Genomic DNA, 19,503 nt, shown 5'->3' on the forward strand with positions numbered 1-19,503 from the left:
TGACACATCAGTAGCCTCACATTTGTACTACTGTAATGCATTATATTTGGTGCATTCCTTGCAGTTGATCTGCAGAATGCTGCTGCTCGGGGAATGAATGGTGCTCCATACCATGCCTGTGCTAAGGCACTGGCTGCCTATTAGCCACCTATCCACTTCTAAGGCCTTATTACTCATATATTGTTCAGCCAGACTGGATAGCTCAGTCAGTTAGAGCATGGCGCTGATAAGGCCAAGGTTGCAGGTTTGATCCCCGTATGAGACAGAAGCATATTCCTGTGTTGCAAAGGCTTGGACTAGATGATCCTCAGGGTCCCTTCCAACTCTATGATTCTATCTGTGTGCCTCGGCCCAGTATACCTGAAGGAGCGTCTCCACCCCCATCGTTCTGCCCGGACGCTGAGGTCCAGCGCCGAGGGCCTTCTGCCGGTTCCCTCATTGCGAGAAGCAAAGTTACAGGGAACCAGGCAGAGGGCCTTCTCGGTAGTGGCACCCGCCCTGTGGAACGCCCTCCCATCAGATGTCAAAGAGATAAACAACTACCTGACATTCAGAAGACATCTTAAGGCAGCCCTGTTCAGGGAAGTTTTTAATGTATGACATCTTAGTGTATATTTGGTCTTTGTGGAAGCCGCTCAGAGTGGCTGGGGAAACCCAGCCAGATGGGCGGGGTACAAATAATAATAATAATAATAATAATAATAATAATAATAAAATAAATAATAGTAATAATAATAATAATAATAATTCCTGACCCCCACAAACTCCTCATGATATAAAACCCTAAGCAACTCTGGACCAGGTTATCTGGAAAACTAACTTCCCTTCCATTGCCCAGTACGGACATTATGGTCAGCTAGTGGAACCTAGACAGTCCTACCACAGCTTGCTGGTTATCAGTTTGTGGTGATGTGGACATGGGTTTTTCCACTGATGGCACCAGAGCTGTGGAAGGCACTCCCTGCTGAAATAGGAGAGACTCCATTTGTGCTGGCATTCCACCGACTTCTGAAGATGCACCTATTTACATAGGCATTCCCTTGATCTCTTGACCCAAGTCTCTTGTGCAGTGCAGTTTTAATAGGATTGTTTTACTGTACTGCATATTTTAAAAATGGCTGGTTATATTATAATGTTTTAATGGGATTGTGTTACTGTGTATTTTGATTGCAGCATGTTTTTAATTATTGTGTATTTTAACAATGTTGTGTAATTGGTTTTTATGCTTTGTGAACTGCTTAGAGGTCTATCTGGGCATTACACGGTATACTAAATTCAACAACAACAACAACAACAACAACAACAGTTGTCCTGTTCTTCACAGGGAAGATATGCTACAATTTTTAAAAGCCTCTTTTAAAAAGCCTTAACTGGTGTAAATTTGTGCTTCAGGCGGATGCACTACACACACTGGCCCTACCCTCAGCTTAGTTGTTTATTATTATTATTATTATTATTATTATTATTATTATTATTATTATTATTATTAAAATTGGTATACTGACCTATACCCGCAAGTCTCAGGGCGGTTCGCAACATAAAATCAAAATATAAAAAAACCACAAAATACATATTGAAAATAAAACAACAGCCCAATAATCTCCCCTCCACCAAAACATTTTAAAAGGAAATCGGATGTCAATTGGCCAAAGGCCTGGCTAAAGAGGAACGTTTCTGCCTGGCACCTAAAGGTGTATAATGAAGGCGCCAGCCAAAACCTCCCTAAGGAGAGTGCACTAAACAGGAACAGAGGTCAGGTCTCTTAGAGTCATGGAGGGTTGTACAGGCATTCCTGGTTCATTCTCAAAGGGGCCAAGGTGGAGTGTGTCTGCTGCATATATGTCATACATTCAAAGCACACTCCCCTCCCAAGAAACCTGGGAAGCGTAGTTTACCTCTTGCAGAGCTACAGTTCCCAGCACCTTCAGCAAACAACAGTCCACAGGATTTGTGGGGTTTGTGTGTTGCTTTAAATGTATGGTGTGTATTCAGCCTTACCTTTGGGCAGGCAAAGGGAAATCCAGAGATACAGTAGCAGTAACCACAGGTGCGCTCAGCAGAACATTTTGCCTTGTTTTGTTTTTCCTACAAAGCCCCAAGGGAAACTGCACCATTTATGGGGTGGGGCTTCTCCCTGGAATAGACAACAGCAGCACTTTTCCACCGGGAAAGCTGGAACCCAAAATCCCAGCCCTCAGGGGCGAAAAAGATGTGCTGCTGGGAGCACCTGCAGTTGCCACCAGCCCTTCAGGAAGGCAGAGGCTCCCAGGATTAGGGCTGACATTGCTTGTAGTAGTCACCTTGATCCTTTCAGGGTGAGCGGGGAGAGAAAGAGAAAGATGAAGAGGGGGCAGCATGCAGGAATGGAAGCAGGAGAAGCAGAACACCGCAGCCACTTTAGATTTTCCATGGATTTTTTTTCACTTCTAAAAATGCATTGTTTCATAGGATTAATTAGAAATGTAAGGAATGGATGCAATACCCATAAATAAGGAAGTTTCAAAGTTGCTGTTTACTTTTTCAGATAACCATGTCTCTCTCTTTTTATTATCAAGGAACATAGGGTGCAGCCTAGCACTGAGTTGGACCACTGGTCCATGTAGCCAGGGGTGTAGCATTGGGGGTGCTGGGGGGGGGGGGTTGTGGCCCAGGGGACACAATTTTTGAGGGGGCATGAACCAGGCGACTCCATGCAGGCGACCCCAGCATGGCAAGGGCTGGGCTAGTACCCCCTGCCCAACACATGCACCCTCCTGCCCGGCACACACCCTGGGTGCCTGCAACCAATGCTACGCCACTGCATGTAGTTCAGTATTGCTGACGCTGAACAGCGGTAGCTCTCCAGGGTTTAAGGCAGGGGGCATTCTGGCCCACCGGGAGATGCCAGGGATTGAACTCAGGTATTTTCTGAAGGCAATGCTGAGCTACAGTCCTTCCCCCAATGAATTAAGTAGGATGGCAACTGCGGACCTGGGATTCACCTCTGGGCATTTTGCAGAAGGTGAGAGCAGGTTGTACATATATAGCAGGACTGTACCTTGGCATGACTGGGGTTTCCAAGCATCTCGCACAGAGAGCAGTGTGCAATTCTGCCTCCCACCCCGCCCCCCGCTGCATGCATTGGACAAACACATGGATGCAACATGAGAAGGGAGTTCATACCCAGGAAATACCTGGTGTGAACAGCTTTCCTGTTCTACATTTTGTTCTTGCATATGAATAATGCAAGGTGGAGAACACACCACTGAATTGTCAGGTCTTAAAATATGTACAGGTATCCCCGTCATTCATTTGAATATAACGACAACATTCATGTCACAATTCTAAACACACATTAGAGACGAAAACTCAGTTTATCAGAAAATACTCGTGATTGCACTGTAAGTGTGCTTGGATTCCACCTCTTCCTCCCTGTCAACTATTTCAGTGGTTGTTGGAAAAACTTTGATACACTTGTGAAGTATATCCTACAATTAAGATGTTGCTTTGTTGGTTTATTTATAAGTCAAATAAACACACCATAGAATCATAGAATCATAGAGTTGGAAGAGACCACAAGGGCCATCGAGTCCAACCCCCTGCCAAGCAGGAAACACCATCAGAGCACTCCTGACATATGGTTGTCAAGCCTCTGCTTAAAGACCTCCAAAGAAGGAGACTCCACCACACTCCTTGGCAGCAAATTCCACTGTCGAACAGCTCTTACTGTCAGGAAGTTCTTCCTAATGTTTAGGTGGAATCTTCTTTCTTGTAGTTTGGATCCATTGCTCCGTGTCCGCTTCTCTGGAGCAGCAGAAAACAACCTTTCTCCCTCCTCCATGTGACACCAAGTCAGGTTCAAAGTGATTTGGGGCACTGGACTCCCCCCCACCCCGGAAAGCCCACATCACTGAGTAGAGTACATGTTTTACAGCAGGGAAAAGACTTCATGATAAGGGACCAAACCCCAAAGAATCATTTAAGTTCTGCTCAAGTAAGAATAATACCTTGCCCAGCACACATTGTGGGCACATCTGACTGCACTCATATGCAATCCTGAGACAAGCTCATACTGCTTAACTCTCCATAGATGAATCTCAAAGCATCACCATCTCCATATACGCAACCCCACAAACAAGAGTTACCCTCCACACATCAATATGGGAAATATATAGGCAGAAATCCAGTTTTCTTAAACCAGTCTTTAACCAAGCTGATTAGGATTTCCAAATTATGGGGGTTACCATCAAGGGAGTCTCTTGAACCAGGCATAGACGAGAGGGCAGCACACAATGAAAGAAGAAGGAAGGGTCACACACACAACACAGCATTCCTGGACTTGGGCATAGTCCTTTGCCCTTGCTACCTCACCTCACCAAGCCTGGCCTCCGGCCAGAGTGATATTTACAGTTCTGTCCGCCAGTCCCTCCCACCTGCCTACTGGGAGACACGCAGCTGATCCTCACCCCGGATCGGCCCAGTTCTCTTGGCTCAGCAAGGATCAGCTCTGAATAGATGTGACATCCATCTGTACCAGGAGGGAATGAGCTCCTGGAGAATCCAAGAGACAGTAAACAAGTTCCGAGCCACTTTTAACCCTTAGGCTCCAAGGCTCAGAGAAAAAGCCAAGCAGGTGAAGGTGGCCCTTCCAGGGTCACGATGGGAGAGAGCGTCAATTGATGCAGGTTAGGTTTAAGTTGGGGAGGCAAAGGGAGCTTTTTTGATGACTGTGATGGTATCTTGCCAAGGCAGCTGTTGATATGATCAGGAACACACCTAGCAGATAAGTAGCAGGACGGGTCTGGTCTTAATAGCTATATAATTAATTCTGCCTTTGATAGTGTGGAGGCTACTGCACACACAAAGTCAAGGATGGGTGCTGGGAAATGCTGTTTTGAGAAGGATGGGCCTACCTGCCAGGATTCTTTTTAAAACCCATTGGCAACATATATACAGTACACACTCATCTTCTTATTAGGAGACAGGGTGTTTGTATCTCCTGGGGCTCTTGTGTCCAGGCTTATGGGGCTCAGCTCCTTCTGCTCAGAATGCAAATGTCAGAGATGTACTGAGTAGCAAACTGAATAGCTTATTCTGCCGTCTGCTTTGCACCTCCCCACCCTCACGCTTCAGGCAGGCTGTCCTTTATTTTTAAAATGCCATATGTAATTCAATGACTTAAATGTATGCTCATCCCCTTAATTTAAAACAATATATTTCTTTTGGGGGGTGGGATTGCTTCAAGGAGTGGTGGGTGAAGAGGAAAAGGTGGCTTTCTGGTATCTTCGGTTCCAGGAAAATGCATAGATGGCTTCTGCAAGTATTTAGAACCAATCTCTCTCTCTCTCTCTCTCTCTCTCTCTCCAGCTTGATATGGAAGAAAAGATGGCACATTTGAAGAAAATATGTTGAGTGCACTTTCGCAGCATAATTGCCACCACTCCAATTATGTACAGTTATATGAGCCCATAATCTCTTTTGTAGTTGCTGGATTTCTCATTAGAAGCTCCTGCTGTTTCGTTTTCCACTTCAAGCAAAGAAGCCATTTGGGATGTGCTAAGCAACTGTCCAACTCTATTGAGTCACCTACCCAGGTGATGAACATCAGGGCTGTTTTGAGCTGTACTCGTGGTTGCTTATGAGAAAGATGCCAGCACGCCTTGAGGCCATCCTTTTCATCCAGGAAATGAGTCGTAGCATATTTGTTGATTCTGGCAAGAGCTTTGATGGGCTCAGCCCATGACAGCATCAGATGCACGAAGCAACTACCTTTGTAGGTAGATGGTAGAATTCCCAAGCTGACCCCGAAATGGCCTGGAAGGAACGCAGCTGGTGCCATGGTCCCTATCACTCCAGGCTATACACCACAGCGTGGGTGCTGCTCATATCCTCAGCTTGCTCTGGACACAGGACCAGTGCTCTTGCACCATATCCTACTCCTACAGCAGATCCTTCGGACAGAGCTGAAAGCTGGGGGTGTCAACTTGGAACAAAATATTGGCCCAGGTAAGCCCTTCCTGCATAATTGATCACATGTTGAAGTGAACGCACACCATTTGAATGGCAATACCCATTGCCTTTGGGGCAAGGGTTGGCCCCCTCAAATATTTTATTGGGGGGCGGGGGCTGAAAGCACCTTGGCCCCTAGGATCTGCCTCCTCTGCCGAAGGAGCTCTGGGGGGTCCCCAGAGCCCCTTCTCACGGCATTTCCCCTGATTTGCTGGCCATCTCATTGGTAGCTCTGGAGGTGTCTCCCATGCATAGATCTCAATCTTTCTGTACTCTGCTATTGCAGACATGGATGCAGACGTGGCCCCCCCTCACCTTGCTCTCCTCCACAGACCACCGTCTAAGCAGCTGGGTGCAAACTTCACCGATCCTCTACCCCACCCCACCTCAAGAAACTCGCGAGCAGCCCCTCCCGCGCAGTCCAGGCATGATTTAACCATAGCAACCCCTCCCCCTTGCAGGTGGATGCAGGCAGAGCATCTTCCAGCAACCACAAAGGCTGCGTGGAGAACGGGCAGCTGCTCTTTCTGCACCCATCAACCCTTGCAAGGGTGCCAACTTGAATAAAATATTGGGGTGGGGGGAGAAAGCCCCACCCCGCACAATCAATCACAAGACATAGGGAGCACATACCATTTGAACGGCAATACCCATCAAACGGGGGGGGGGGGTAGCTGGACCCCACAAATATTTTATCGGGGGGTTGGCTCCTATGCACTCTGGGGATTCCCTCTTCATGGAGCTTCGCAAGACTCAAGGACTTCACCAGTACTGGGAGAAAGAGAGAGAAAGGGAGGGAGAGAGAGAGCCCCCCCCCCCGGCGCTGCTTGCCCGTCTGCAGCTCCCTTCATCCCTCCATCTGTCCGTCTCTTCCTCGGCAAGCTAATTCCCTGCTATTCTGGAAACGCAAAGCCTCGCCTGCCTGCCTGCCCGCCTCTCCCCGGTGCGGATCTCCGGGCTCAGCGCTCGGTGGCCGGGCTGCAAGAGACAATGACGGGCGTCGCGCTCCGGTCAGCCCGGGGGAGCAGCGCAGCGCAGCCCAGCTCGGGCGCCTTTGTCTCTCCCTTTCCCCGGGCTCCACTCACCTCTGGCAGGCTGGTGCTGCAGGCTCGCTCGCTCGCTCGCCTCCTCCTCCTGAGCCCGGGCGAGGGGCCGGCCCGCCCCGCCAGGAGGCGTTTTGTATGAGGCTGGTGGAGGGGAAGGTGCCGCAGCCGCTCCGCCCCGCTCAGCGCGCGCGGAGCTGCCAGCAGGTAGCGGCCAGCAGCGCCACGCTTGGGCCGCGGAGACCCCGCCCTCCCCGGATGCGCCACGCCCACTCGGACACCCCCCCCCACACACACTAGCAAGGAGCCAATCAGTGGCCGAGGTGGCAGTCTGAGCCCTCCTCTCCTTCTCCTCCTCCCCCCCCCCAGCTGCTAGAGCCCCGTGCACGGGTAGCAAGCCAAGGTCAGCAGCGATGCCCAACAGTAGAGGGCAGCTCTTCTCCCTGCCTTTGCCTCTGACCCACCCCTTGGCCTCATGCTCTGCCAACTGAGCTAGCCGGCAATGTCTCAGAAACTTCTTCAAGGGACGTAAGAAGGGCTCCCCAAGGCTCATCTAGACCAACCCTCTGCAATGCAGGGAACCGCCTCTCCTATAACTTGAAGTCATTGGTTCAGGTCCTACCCTCCAGAGCAGGAGAAAACAAGCTTGCTCCATCTTCCATCTGACAGTCCTTGAGATATTTAATGACCACCGTATCTCCTCTCAGTATCCTCTTTTCCAGGATAAACATACCCAACTCAAGGTACTGTATACCTAGTCTAAGAAATCTGCCAATTGCTCCAGGACATAGCTGCTAACAGGGGACGCAGGTGGCGCTGTGGGTAAAACCTCAGCGCCTAGGACTTGCCGATCGTCAGGTCGGCGGTTCAAATCCCCGTGGCGGGGTGCGCTCTCGTTGCTCGGTCCCAGTGCCTGCCAACCTAGCAGTTCGAAAGCACCCCCGGGTGCAAGTAGATAAATAGGGACCGCTTACTAGCGGGAAGGTAAACGGCGTTTCCATGTGCTGCGCTGGCTCGCCAGATGCAGCTTGTCACGCTGGCCACGTGACCTGGAAGTGTCTTCGGACAGCGCTGGCCCCCGGCCTCTTAAGCGAGATGGGCGCGCAACCCCAGAGTCGGACACGACTGGCCCGTACGGGCAGGGGTACCTTTACCTTTACCTTATAGCTGCTAACATGTTCTCTCTCAGCTATAGGATCGCTGTCCATGGTTCTGAAACTTGGTTGAAGATTTCTCTCCAAGGTGCTGATCCTGCTTTGCTTCACCTTCCTGTCTCCTTGAAACATTGTGGTTGTCACCCCATGGGTCAGGACAGCCCAAAGCAGAGAGGAAGTGGAGCAAAACAACAAGGAAGTCTTGCACTGGAGAGCCCAGCAGGCCAAGCTAGGGTGGGTCACAATCATACCATGTAATCCCCACGGCTTTGGAAACAGCATATGACAGAAATATCACAGGTGCATGGGAAGGAATGGATGGCGAAAGCTCCAAACCACCGTCCTGTAAATGCATGCTCCTCCCACAGGACAACAGTTCAAAAAGCACAATACAATGTAAAACAATCACCAAATACCCTGCTCCACAGCATGGTTAATGAAGCACTTGCTGTCAGATGCCCCATTCCATGCTTCTGCATAGGTTACCAATGACAGAAATCTCCAATTAACCCCATCACAGGCTTATAACAGGTCACTTGGGGGCAGACTGGGCAAATAGCACCCATCAATACCGCCAGCCATGATACCAGCTCCTGAGCCCACCCAAATGCTGAAATGACTTACCTTCCATGACTGAGGCAAACCACACAGTCTTGCTGCTAATAAATTCCAGCGTAACCCCCATTGTTCATCTTCCGAAGTTAGCTTCAAATGGCAGGATGTTGTGTTCTGAAATTGTTCTAGTCTCATCCAAAACAAGGTAGGTCTTTTTCCAAACCTCTGCATAAATTTGTAAGAACGCATATGTAAAAATCTCTGTCCACCACCTCCCACTTGCCACCATAACACATTACCTCTTTTGCAAATGTATTTTATTTTCACTGTGGGACATTGAGGACGGGTGATGGAGGGGAATATTGTTAACCTTTCCCCATATTGTTCCCCCAAAGCTGCTATTTACCCTTCAGGGGAGATATGTAGATACAGTATCATATACACATCATATAGTTGTGACCATAATCTTGTAAATCATCTCCTTAATTAAATAAAAGCATTCTTCTGGCATATTTCTTCCCTATCCTTTTTGTCCAACATTGCATTCAGATTCCTCTGTCCCTCTTTCATAGATACACTGTATTTTCTTACATCTCACCTGGGATTAAAAAATAAATAAATCCCAGAAATCAAACTTTTAGATGTAATATTCTGTGCCAGTATGATCTTTCTCCATTTCTGCAAAGCTATGGGAAAGGTAATGAAATGATGCATCCAAAATTTAATTGATCAATTTTAGCTGATTTTAAGCCCCCCAATATTAAAACATTTGTCTCAATCTGTCCTCTTAGTACCTCTGCTTCCAAAGACAAGGCAGCTGACAACAGAAGAGAGGGCTTTTTTGTGGTGCAACCCTGCCACGGATATCTGTCTGGCATCTTCGTTGTTAAGTTTTAGGTGCCAGTTCTTAAAACTTCTTATTTGCTGAAACTTCAATCAGTATTTTTCTTGCTTTTATAAGCTGATTATCATTAATAGATACCGCTTTTTAAAAAATGCTGCTATTGCACTTCATTGGGTTGCTGTTTAAATCATTTTTTAAAAATAATAATAATAAGTGTATGCTGATTTGGAAACTAACTGCATTTAAAAGCATCATATAAATCTTTGAGATAAGTTATTTTGAGGCTGGCCAAACCAAGAGCAAATGCAGGAGGGAATAATAGCTTCTATTTTTATTGAAGACTTATGTGGAGTTGTTATGGTAACTGCACATAAGGCAGCAGAGAGTACAGTGCCCATCTTCCTTATTTCACTCCTTTCAGCTAAATAAGCATTGTGGATTTATGCATGTGATGGAGACTATAATGCAGCTGCGCTGTTAGTACACAGTCCCATATTTGGCAAGAAAATGATAAAACCGACAGATTCATCTCACCAGAGCTGACTTTCTTTTTGCTGCCCCCTTTATATCATGTAGACTCCACATCTATTCATTCTTGTAGCAATTGGAACTTCCCACCTGAGGCTTCACGATGTATTAACTGTGTCCTACTGGACAATGTATCCTCTTCTTCATCACAATAATGCATATCTAAGGCTTTATTGGGGAGTCGGAGCAGGAATTTCCTTCATCAAAAAGGACCTCTCTGCTTTGAAAGTTCCACATCCTCAGAAATTGGTTTCCCTGTGACCGGTGATCTTAGTCTTGTCTGCAGCATGTAGAAATTCTCAACATCTGTGTCAATATCTGCAGTGAAGCTTCTGTTTAGCATTCATGGTAGCCATTCTGGGTGGTGGTGTATGTGTGGCTTCTACTTACATACCCAAGTAAAAAACCCCAGTTCTGGGACTTTGGCTGGAAAAGCTACTGTGGTGCTGAAGGGACAGCTCCAGAACACATGGGCAAAGACAGCAGCCATCAATGGCCACTGCCCTACAAGGGCATTTCCAGGCAGTCGAGAATATGCAGCAGTTTCCAAGGTACTGTGGTCAAATCAGATGCTGTTTTCTGGGGAAATGTTTCTGTTGCAGGGATATGGTATTTTTTTCAGCACTTAAAATGGGATGCTGTGTAGCTCAGAAAATACAATTTCTCTCTACTCCCGCCCAACCTCCCTTGCTATTGTCAGTGCCATATGGAACGTGGTTGCATGGCTGTCACAGGCACATATTAGAATTTATTAGATAGTTCCTCTCATTCTGCTACAGAATATTATTTTGCACACCCAATAATCTGAAATTACTGTAAAAGCCCTGGGATCCATTATATATGGCTTCATCAAGGAGCTAAAAGTTCTGTTATCTTCGGCATCAAGAATTTTGCAGCGTGGCCACTTAATTTATAATATCATTTTCGAGGCTTTATATGGTACCAGCTCCTGATGCTGATTCAAAAGACTTTGCTTTCTGTCCTTTCTGGACCAGAACATTTGTTTTGGGTTGAAGATAGCCTGCCCATGGAGGCACTGGCGTACGATCCTGCCTGACATGAAATGTGAGCAATCACTCTTATTTTGTCAGAAATCATTAGGGCTAGGATCTGGAATCCTCAGCTGCCTGCAGCTGCCTCTTCTGGGTGAACCGCAGAACTGCTGCTTTGAGCGTTTCCCAGACTGGCTTCACCCACCCAGACAGCCCTCTGGTCTCTCCTAGATAGAAAGAGCTATAAAAGGTTTCTTCTTTGGACTGAGGTTTGGTTAAGGAGCCGTGGTCCTCTTTACGGTTTTGTGTTCCAGTGAATTCTCTTTGTTCTGACACTCAGCTTGATCCTGCAGTTCTGTACACAGCACAACTCCTGGTTCTCCTCTTACAAGTGTACACTTCAGGTTTGTATAAAGGTTTCATGGAGTGCTGTTGACTCTAATACAAATTGTGGTGATGTTAAAGGAAGTGAGTGATTTGTCTATTACAATGTCATTTTTTTCAGCCCCTGAAATGTCACAAGGCACTTAATGAATCTGAAACCTTGTCTCTGTTCATGGGAAGATCTTGGCAAAATGCGTTATTGACTTGCCCTCTTCAGAAGAATCAGTCAAGTCCTCATATTTGATTATCAGCTTTAATGCTGAACTATCAGTGCAAGAGACAAGCTTGCTGCTGTGTACAACCAGGGGGATGTTTGCAAATGTTACAGTTGATGAACAGTTAGTGCCATTCAAAGGAAAATCTCAGGGAGGCAATATGCTGTCCAAACCTCCAAGATACAGTATAACATCCTGGTTTGTATTGCAATTCCAAAAAAATAATATGTTTATAATGCATTTGATGGCTGAAAGGCACTGTTCCTGGCAACTCTGGGTTTTCAGAATGTTTAAACTGTTTTCAGATTTTTATTTTTTTAATAAAATGTTTCGTTATTGAAAGGTCTGCCACCCTGGGCTGCTTTGGGAGGAAGGGCAAGATAGAAACTGAAATCATACTAATGTATAGAGAAAGTACACCAACTGCTCAAAACACTGGCCAGATAGTGGCTGAGAAACTAATAACACATTTAGAGCATTCTGAATGGGATACAACGACTGAAAACTTTTTTTTATAACCAGTGTGCCATTGGTTAGGGGATAAGCTAATATAAATCTAACTCTAGTTGGCCCTTTGAGAGAATTTCTGGTTTGATTGTTGATATTTTCAGAAATGCCAGCAGCAGCAATTCTAGTTTTCAGGAAGATTTGACATTTGTAAGTTATGTGCCAGGGAAAGAAAGGACAGCGGTTATCCTTTTCTCAACGCAACAATTTCAGACCAGAATTTCCAAGCCTGAGATAGTTCTTTTATTACCGTATTTTTCGCCCTATAGGACGCACTTTTTCCCCTCCAAAAATGAAGGGGAAATGTGTGTGCGTCCTATGGGGCGAATGCAGGCTTTCGCTGAAGCCTGGAGAGCGAGAGGGGTCTTGCTCTCCAGACTTCAGGAAGCTATGCCGCCAGCCCCGCAGCTTCGCCATCGCTCTGGGACCCGTTCTGGGGGCTGGGATCGGGGGAAGCTCGGGCTTCCCCTGCCCCCAGCCGCGCAAGCTCTCCGACCCGTTCTGGGGGCTGGGGGTGGGGGAAGCTCCGGCTTCCCCCGCCCGCAGCCCCGCAAGCTCCGAGAGCGATGGCGAATGTGTGCTCACCTTCGCCATTGCTCTTGGACCCTTTCTGGGGGCTGGGGGGGGGAAGCTCAGGCTTCCCCCGCCCCAGCCCCGCGCCTGGGGGGGGAAAATAATTTTTTCCCCTTTATTTCCCCCCCCCAAAATCTAGGTGCATCCTATGGGCCGGTGCGTCCTATAGGGCGAAAAATACGGTATATTAATACCAAGTAGGGTGTGGACACAGGTGACCAGATGCCAAACACACTTCCTCTTCTTAAAATATGGGGATGGGGGGGTAGTTTATTGCCTGCTTCTTAAACTTAGTGCTGTGGTCTTTAATGGTCTTTAAGAATTAAGACTCTAATTATTAGGCTGTAGTGGAATCATAGAATTGTAGAGTTGGAAACGGACCACAAGGCTCATCTAATCCAACGCCCTGCAATGCAGGAACCTTTTGCCCAATGAGGGGCTTGAACTTACCACCCGGAGATTACGGTAAGTGTCTCATGCTCTACCAACTGAGCTAGCCAGTCACAGTAAGGTGGATTATTTGGGTCCCAAATATCTGAGACTGCATCCTTCCCTACAGGCCCCCTCAGGCATTAAGATAAGCAGAGAGGACCCATTTGGTAGTTCTGCCACCCTCAGTAGTTCAGGGGGTGATAGCCCAGGAGAGAGCATTCTCTGCGGCAGCCCCTAAATTGTGGAATTCCTTCCCCACAGAGGTGTGTGCCCAGCATCTTCACAATACAGCTTTCCGTGAAGGTACACCTGGCCTTTGACATCTGAGAGATGTGTTTTCAGGATACCCCCCCATTCTTGTGACTGCAATAGGTCTGAACTGTTTTTAATTCTGAATATTAAATTGTTGCAATCTGCCCTGGAACCTTGCTGGTGAAGAGCAGACAATTGATTAATTGCCTTAAAAGAGCCTGGGTGCCAAAGGGGTCAACCTAAAAATTTTGTGGTGCAAATATGTTTTCATTGTTTCTGTGTCTTCTTTATGTGCAGATGGCAAAACCATATCTTGCCACTCTGTAACTTTTGGGTAATTTGAAATACAGTGGTACCCCGCAAGATGAATGCCTCGCAAGACGGAAAACCCGCTAGACGAAAGGGTTTTCCGTTTTTCAATGCGCTTCGCAGGACAAATTTCCTTATGGGCTTGCTTCGCAAGACGAAAATGTCTTGCGAGTCTTGAGATTTTTTTCCGCTCCCCACCCCCTTTTTCTAAGCCGCTAAACCGCTAATAGCCTTTTAGCAGCTAATCCGCTAATCCCTCAAGCCGTTAATAGCCGCTAATAGCCGCTAAACCGCTAATAGCGCTAATCGGGTTGCTTCGCAAGACGAAAAAAGCGCTAGACGAAGAGACTCACAGAACGAATTAATTTCGTCTTGCGAGGCACCACTGTACAGTCGTACCTTGGATCTCGAACGCTTTGCGAGTCAAACATTTTGGCTCCCAAACACCGCAACCCCGGAAGTGAGTGTTCCAGTTTGCGAACGTTCTTTGGAACCCGAACATCCGAAGTGACTTCCGCGGCTTCCAATTGGCTGCAGGAGCTTCCTGTAGCCAATTGGAAGCCGTGCCTTGGTTTCCGAATGTTTTGGAAGTCAAATGGACTTCCGGAATGGATTCCATTCGACTTCCAAGGTACCACTGTATTTGGCTTCAAGGTTTAAACAACTGAGAAAACTTAAAATGCTCATGTAGTAAAGCATGAATGGAATATGTAATGCAGTAAAACACACATGGAATAGCTGCACTACAATCTTTCTGGCCCCAGGTTACAAACTTTGGGTGTGGCCTCTTCTGCTTCAAGTATTATTTTAAAATTGTTTTTCTTTGAAAAGTATTATGTTGTTTTCTCATACATTGGTACCTCTGGTTACATACGCTTCAGGTTACATACGCTTCAGGTTACAGACTCCGCTAACCCAGAAATATTACCTTGGGTTAAGAACTTTGCTTCAGGATGAGAACAGAAATCGTGCAGCGGCGGCGGCGGCGCAGCAGCAGAAGGCCCCATTAGCTAAAGTGGTGCTTCAGGTTAAGAACAGACCTCCAGAACGAATTAAGTTCTTAACCCAAGGTACCACTGTATTGCGATTTTATGATTGGACACATTGCGCTGCAATGCGCTGGAGGAGTTTAGAATCTTTTTAAAAGTAATTAAAAATGAACGGAATTAAATAGAAAGATTTAAAACACTAATATTTAGAGGAACAATGTATTGCAGGGGGGTGGGATTTGATGACCCTCGGGGTCCCTTCCAACTCAACAATTCTATGATTCTATGAATCTAAATTGTTGAGCAAGGTTGCTAAGTAACAGTAATGGTGACATGTCTTCCATTGTGACACCTCCCCCTGCTGGAAAACTTGTCAAATGTCTTTGGAAAAAGCAGGTATTTGAGCAGACTTAAGAGAGAGTAGTTAGGAAGTTACAGCCTTCCACACTTCTGTTTGTCCCGTGATTTCAAGTGGTTTCATGGATCCAAGAGGCTGTTTTTGGTCCCATCAGCCCCCCCCCCATGGATGTTTGTTCCAATTCAGCAGGAAACAGCGGGTTTTCCAGGATAAAGTGATGGGACAACCCCCCCCCCCATCTCAGATCTGTGACTTGAAATCAGGAGACAAAGAGGAGTGTGGAGAGAGTTATTGGGTTAGTTACCTTAGCTAGTATTTTTATTAGCTGGAGCTTTGTGGCATTAGAGAGAGAATTATACAGGAAAAAAATCACATCTCTTAAGCTGTAAGCTGAATTTCTTTGTGGTTTCTGTATTCTGATTCTGTCACTACCCATGAAAATTCAGAATCCTAGGGGAACATCCCTCCCCAATCATGGCTGGATTATTCTCAAAACATCGTTTTCAGGACCAGTTTACATGCTTCAAGTGAAACGGTTTGCTTTCTCCTTCATGGGCATAGTCAGAAGAAAAGCATATCCAAGTTTGGGAGGGTCTTTTGACAAGCTATTCTCAGTGGACCCAACCCCATGTTGAACTCTTCACAAGTGTGACAGCAAATTCATGTTAAGTCTGGACGTGTCAGGTGTCCCAAGTTTTGTGCGGCAATATAGAGAATTAAGACACCAAACTCCCAGTTCCTTACCACCTCCTCACTCTGTCTTAGAGCAATCTAAGTATTTGTTTTTGGAGTATTTGTTTCGGGAAGAAAGAAAGCTCTGCAGAGATGGAGGAGGATTTTGGGCATCGCTGCTGAAAGCATGAAGTCTATCCCTTGGTCTGTAAGGATGAGTCCACGTCATTTTTGAGTGGCCTACTGCCCCAGGGATGGACAGGACTGGCTCAGATCCTTCAGGTGAGAACATTACCTGTGCTGATGGAGAATTGTTGCGATGCCAGTGAGAAACTGGCTAACTGGGTAGGGAGGAGGCATGTCTCTGATTCAAGAAAACGTCAGCGGACTGCAATAGCATCCCGTTTGAAGAAGATAGATAAGCATTTTTTTTAAACTTATTTTTCATGAGCAAGGTTGCTTGATTCATCCATTTATTTGCCCCCAAAGGGGTCAGAGAACAAGCAAAGGGCATCAAGCATCTTCGAACCAGGGAAAAGGTGTGAACAACAACAACAACAACAACTTTGCTCACTGCTTTTGAGTTGAAATCCTGGCACTTATAGGGTCAGGGTGGTGCAGCAAGGGTCACCAAGTGACTAGAGGAGAAATGACTGCTGGTAGGAGCACAGAGAGAAGAAAAGCCATGGCACACCTGTAACAGCAAAACGGGATGCCTTCCTCTGCCCCAGCTGCAATAAAACATGTCTCCCCTGTATTGGTCTCTACAGCCACAGCAGGCGCTGTAACTCTCCAACAATTTGACTTTACCCCCGATGGTGCACTCTTTCATTGTCTCTTGAGACAGATGGATGTCACTATCTCACCCACCATTGGCATGCGGCCCCTGGAAAAGTGGCCACTCAGTTCCCCCCACCCTGCTTTAATACCAGAGTCTAGTGTCCCTGGACAGCAGTATGTCCAACCAGCAACAAAAGGGAGCAGCAAAAAGGAGAGTTCATACTCTTTCTAACCCAACTATTTTTTTGGTGAAATAGATTGCTCCCCTTTTAAAGTCTGGCTATTTAAATGCCTCACTCACTGGATCATCACCTCATTGTGGTGAGTGGGCTTGCACATTCCTATGATCCTTGTGAGTGAAGCTGATGGGAGTCTCGTGCTCTCAGCAGGGTCACCCAAGGCAGTAAGCTCAAAGGGGAGGAGCTAGACAAAGAAGGAGCCAAGAAGTCTTCAACGGCAGAACAGGCGAAAGATAATAAGTGGCATGTTATAATGGCTGTGAAGGCGGATGAAGGCTGTAGCAGATAGGAATCTGTTGTTGTGATACTCTTGCCATCGGAATAGAGCCTTACTGTGAAGACTGTGCATTGGTCAGCATGCACTGATCTACACACACAAAACAAATTCTTGCACAGATATCTTCCAGAAACTCATCCCAAACCCAAAAAAGTCCCATGACGATTGGCAAATGGTAATGGGGGAACCATGAAATCTGAAAGGCCCTAGTCATGAACTAGCACTTGGGCGGTAGATACAGATTCAGTCATTCTGACTCAAGGAATGCGGCAGTTGAGTATCTTGGCAGCTGTATTCATGACTGAGCAGTCCTATTTAGGATCCACTGGTCACCCTGAAAAGGGGGAGAGGCTAGAAAAGGTGCCTTATATATATATATATATATAAAATCTACCTTCCATTTTCCCTGACTGGATTACTGCTCCCAGTGGGGTCACCACCCAGCGATCATAAAAGACAATTGAGCTTTGGAACATGGAATATACGGACTTTGTTGGATAACACGGATAATGAGAATCCCGAACGCAGGACTGCCATCATTGCAAGCGAGTTGTGCCGTTTTAACATCAATATTGCAGCGCTTCAAGAAACTCGAAGAGCAGGAGAGGGACAACTGAAGGAAGAAAAAGGAGGCTACACTTTTTCTGGAAAGGTCTACCTGAACAAGAACGTCAAATACACGGAGTAGGCTTTGCTATCAAAAACAATCTTGTGAAAAGTCCCTAGTAGAATTAATGAGCGACTTTCAACCCTTCAAATAAAACTCGCCAAAAACCAACAGGCTACTATTCTAAGTGCTTATGCACCAACACTGGATGCCAACAGAGACATTAAAGAAAACAATTTACTCTCAGCTGGATACCATCCCATCAGAGGAGGATATCCTCCTGGGTGATTTTAATGCAAGAGTTGGGCAAGAGTTCGATCTGTGGCCTGTGGCTATTGGTAAAGAAGGAACTAGCAACAGCAACCAAAATGGAATCTTACTTTCGACTATATGTGCAGAACACAACCTTGTTATTACAAACCCACTGTTTCGACAAAATAAATAAATTTATAAAGCCCAAGCTATCTGGAAGACTGTATTCCCTCCTACAAACCTTCCCGGGTTTTGAGATCTTCAGGAGAGGCCCTTCTCTTGATCTCACCACCCTCACTGGCATGCTTGGTAGGGATGCGGGAAAGGGGCTTCTCACTGGTGGCTGCTTCCCGAACTACCTCCCTGGAGAAGCTAGACTGGCTCCTTCCTTGCTGTCTGTCCTTCTGCCAGCAGTTGACGGCCTTCCTATTCCAACCGGCCTTTGGTAACTGACTGCTTTTCATAGGCGAAGCCGGGAGGGCAACTGTCTCCACCTAAATCAAGTAAGGAAATAAAAATAATTAACTAAAAGAAATTGTAGAAAGCTTTTGACAGATTTTTCTGAGCAGTTGGGGTCAAACGAAAGTAATTTAAAGCAACTGTTGTTGAGATATTTCATTCCGAATCTGCTAAACAGAGCCGGACAGAGGATGACAACAGGTGGGTGTCCTGCCCCCCCCCCCCCGCAACAAATCTTGCCTACGCCTATGGTGCTTTTAATGAAAAGGTTGGTGCCATGCTGTTTTTATTATAATAATTTGTATGTTGTATGGTGGGAATGTAAGAAAGTGAAAGGCTTCTGGGAAATGATATACAATGAATTGAAAAAGATTTTACAATATACATTTACAAAGAAGCCAGGGGTCTTTCTGTTAGGCATTCTAGGAAAGGAGATAAAGAGAAAGGATAGTAAGCTCTTTCAATATGCAGTGACAGCTGCAAGGGTGTTACTGGCTCAGAAATGGAAACAACAGGAAATACCGACAATGGAAGAATGGAGAAGGAAGCTGCTAGACTATGCTGAGCTGGATAAAATGACTGGGAAGATCAGATACTTAAGAGACCAAAAGTTCACAGAAGACTGGGGAAAATTTGTTGAATATCTGGAGAGTATAAGTGAGGGCCAAATAACGCTAGAGGGATTTAAAAAAGCACTGTGAAACGTGAGAGGTATTGTTTAAAGGAAATAGAGAAAAAAAGGTTTAAATAATGACAATATAAATATAAGAAATGCGTAAACCAATAATGACTACGAAAGATTTACGGAAAAGCTGAAGGAAGTCCAGAAAAGAAAGACTTTGTGAAAATTTGGATGTGAAAATAATGTACGATTTGTTTTTGTTGTAAATTAATAAAAATTATTTAAAAAAAAATAATTTGTATGTTTTCAATACATCAGACACACACACATACAGAGCAGACCCTGCAAGTGTCCATATTTTCCAAGGACAGTCCCGGATTTACAGAAGCCGTCCTGGTTTCTGATTTGATCCCAGAATGTCCTGCTTTTCATCAGAGAAATGTTGGAGGGTATGGAGTGACATGACTCCCGA

At 46.1% G+C, this 19,503-nt stretch overlaps 1 protein-coding gene across 5 annotated transcripts in view; it reads left to right on the forward strand.

The window, feature by feature from the left end:
* FBXL15 (F-box and leucine rich repeat protein 15) overlaps nucleotides 1–19,503 on the forward strand; it is a 33,811-nt gene that overhangs the window by 8,010 nt on the left and 6,298 nt on the right. For all 5 annotated transcript variants that reach the window (XM_083440558.1, XM_083440559.1, XM_083440560.1 and 2 more), the window contains exon 2: nucleotides 5,347–5,985. In XM_083440558.1, the coding sequence (XP_083296684.1) occupies nucleotides 5,817–5,985 (169 nt within the window). In that variant the 5' untranslated portion in view covers nucleotides 5,347–5,816. The remainder of the gene's footprint in view (nucleotides 1–5,346; nucleotides 5,986–19,503) is intronic.

Source organism: Podarcis tiliguerta (assembly GCF_965153285.1).
Source record: "Podarcis tiliguerta genome assembly, chromosome: 5".
NCBI lineage: Eukaryota > Metazoa > Chordata > Lepidosauria > Squamata > Lacertidae > Podarcis > Podarcis tiliguerta.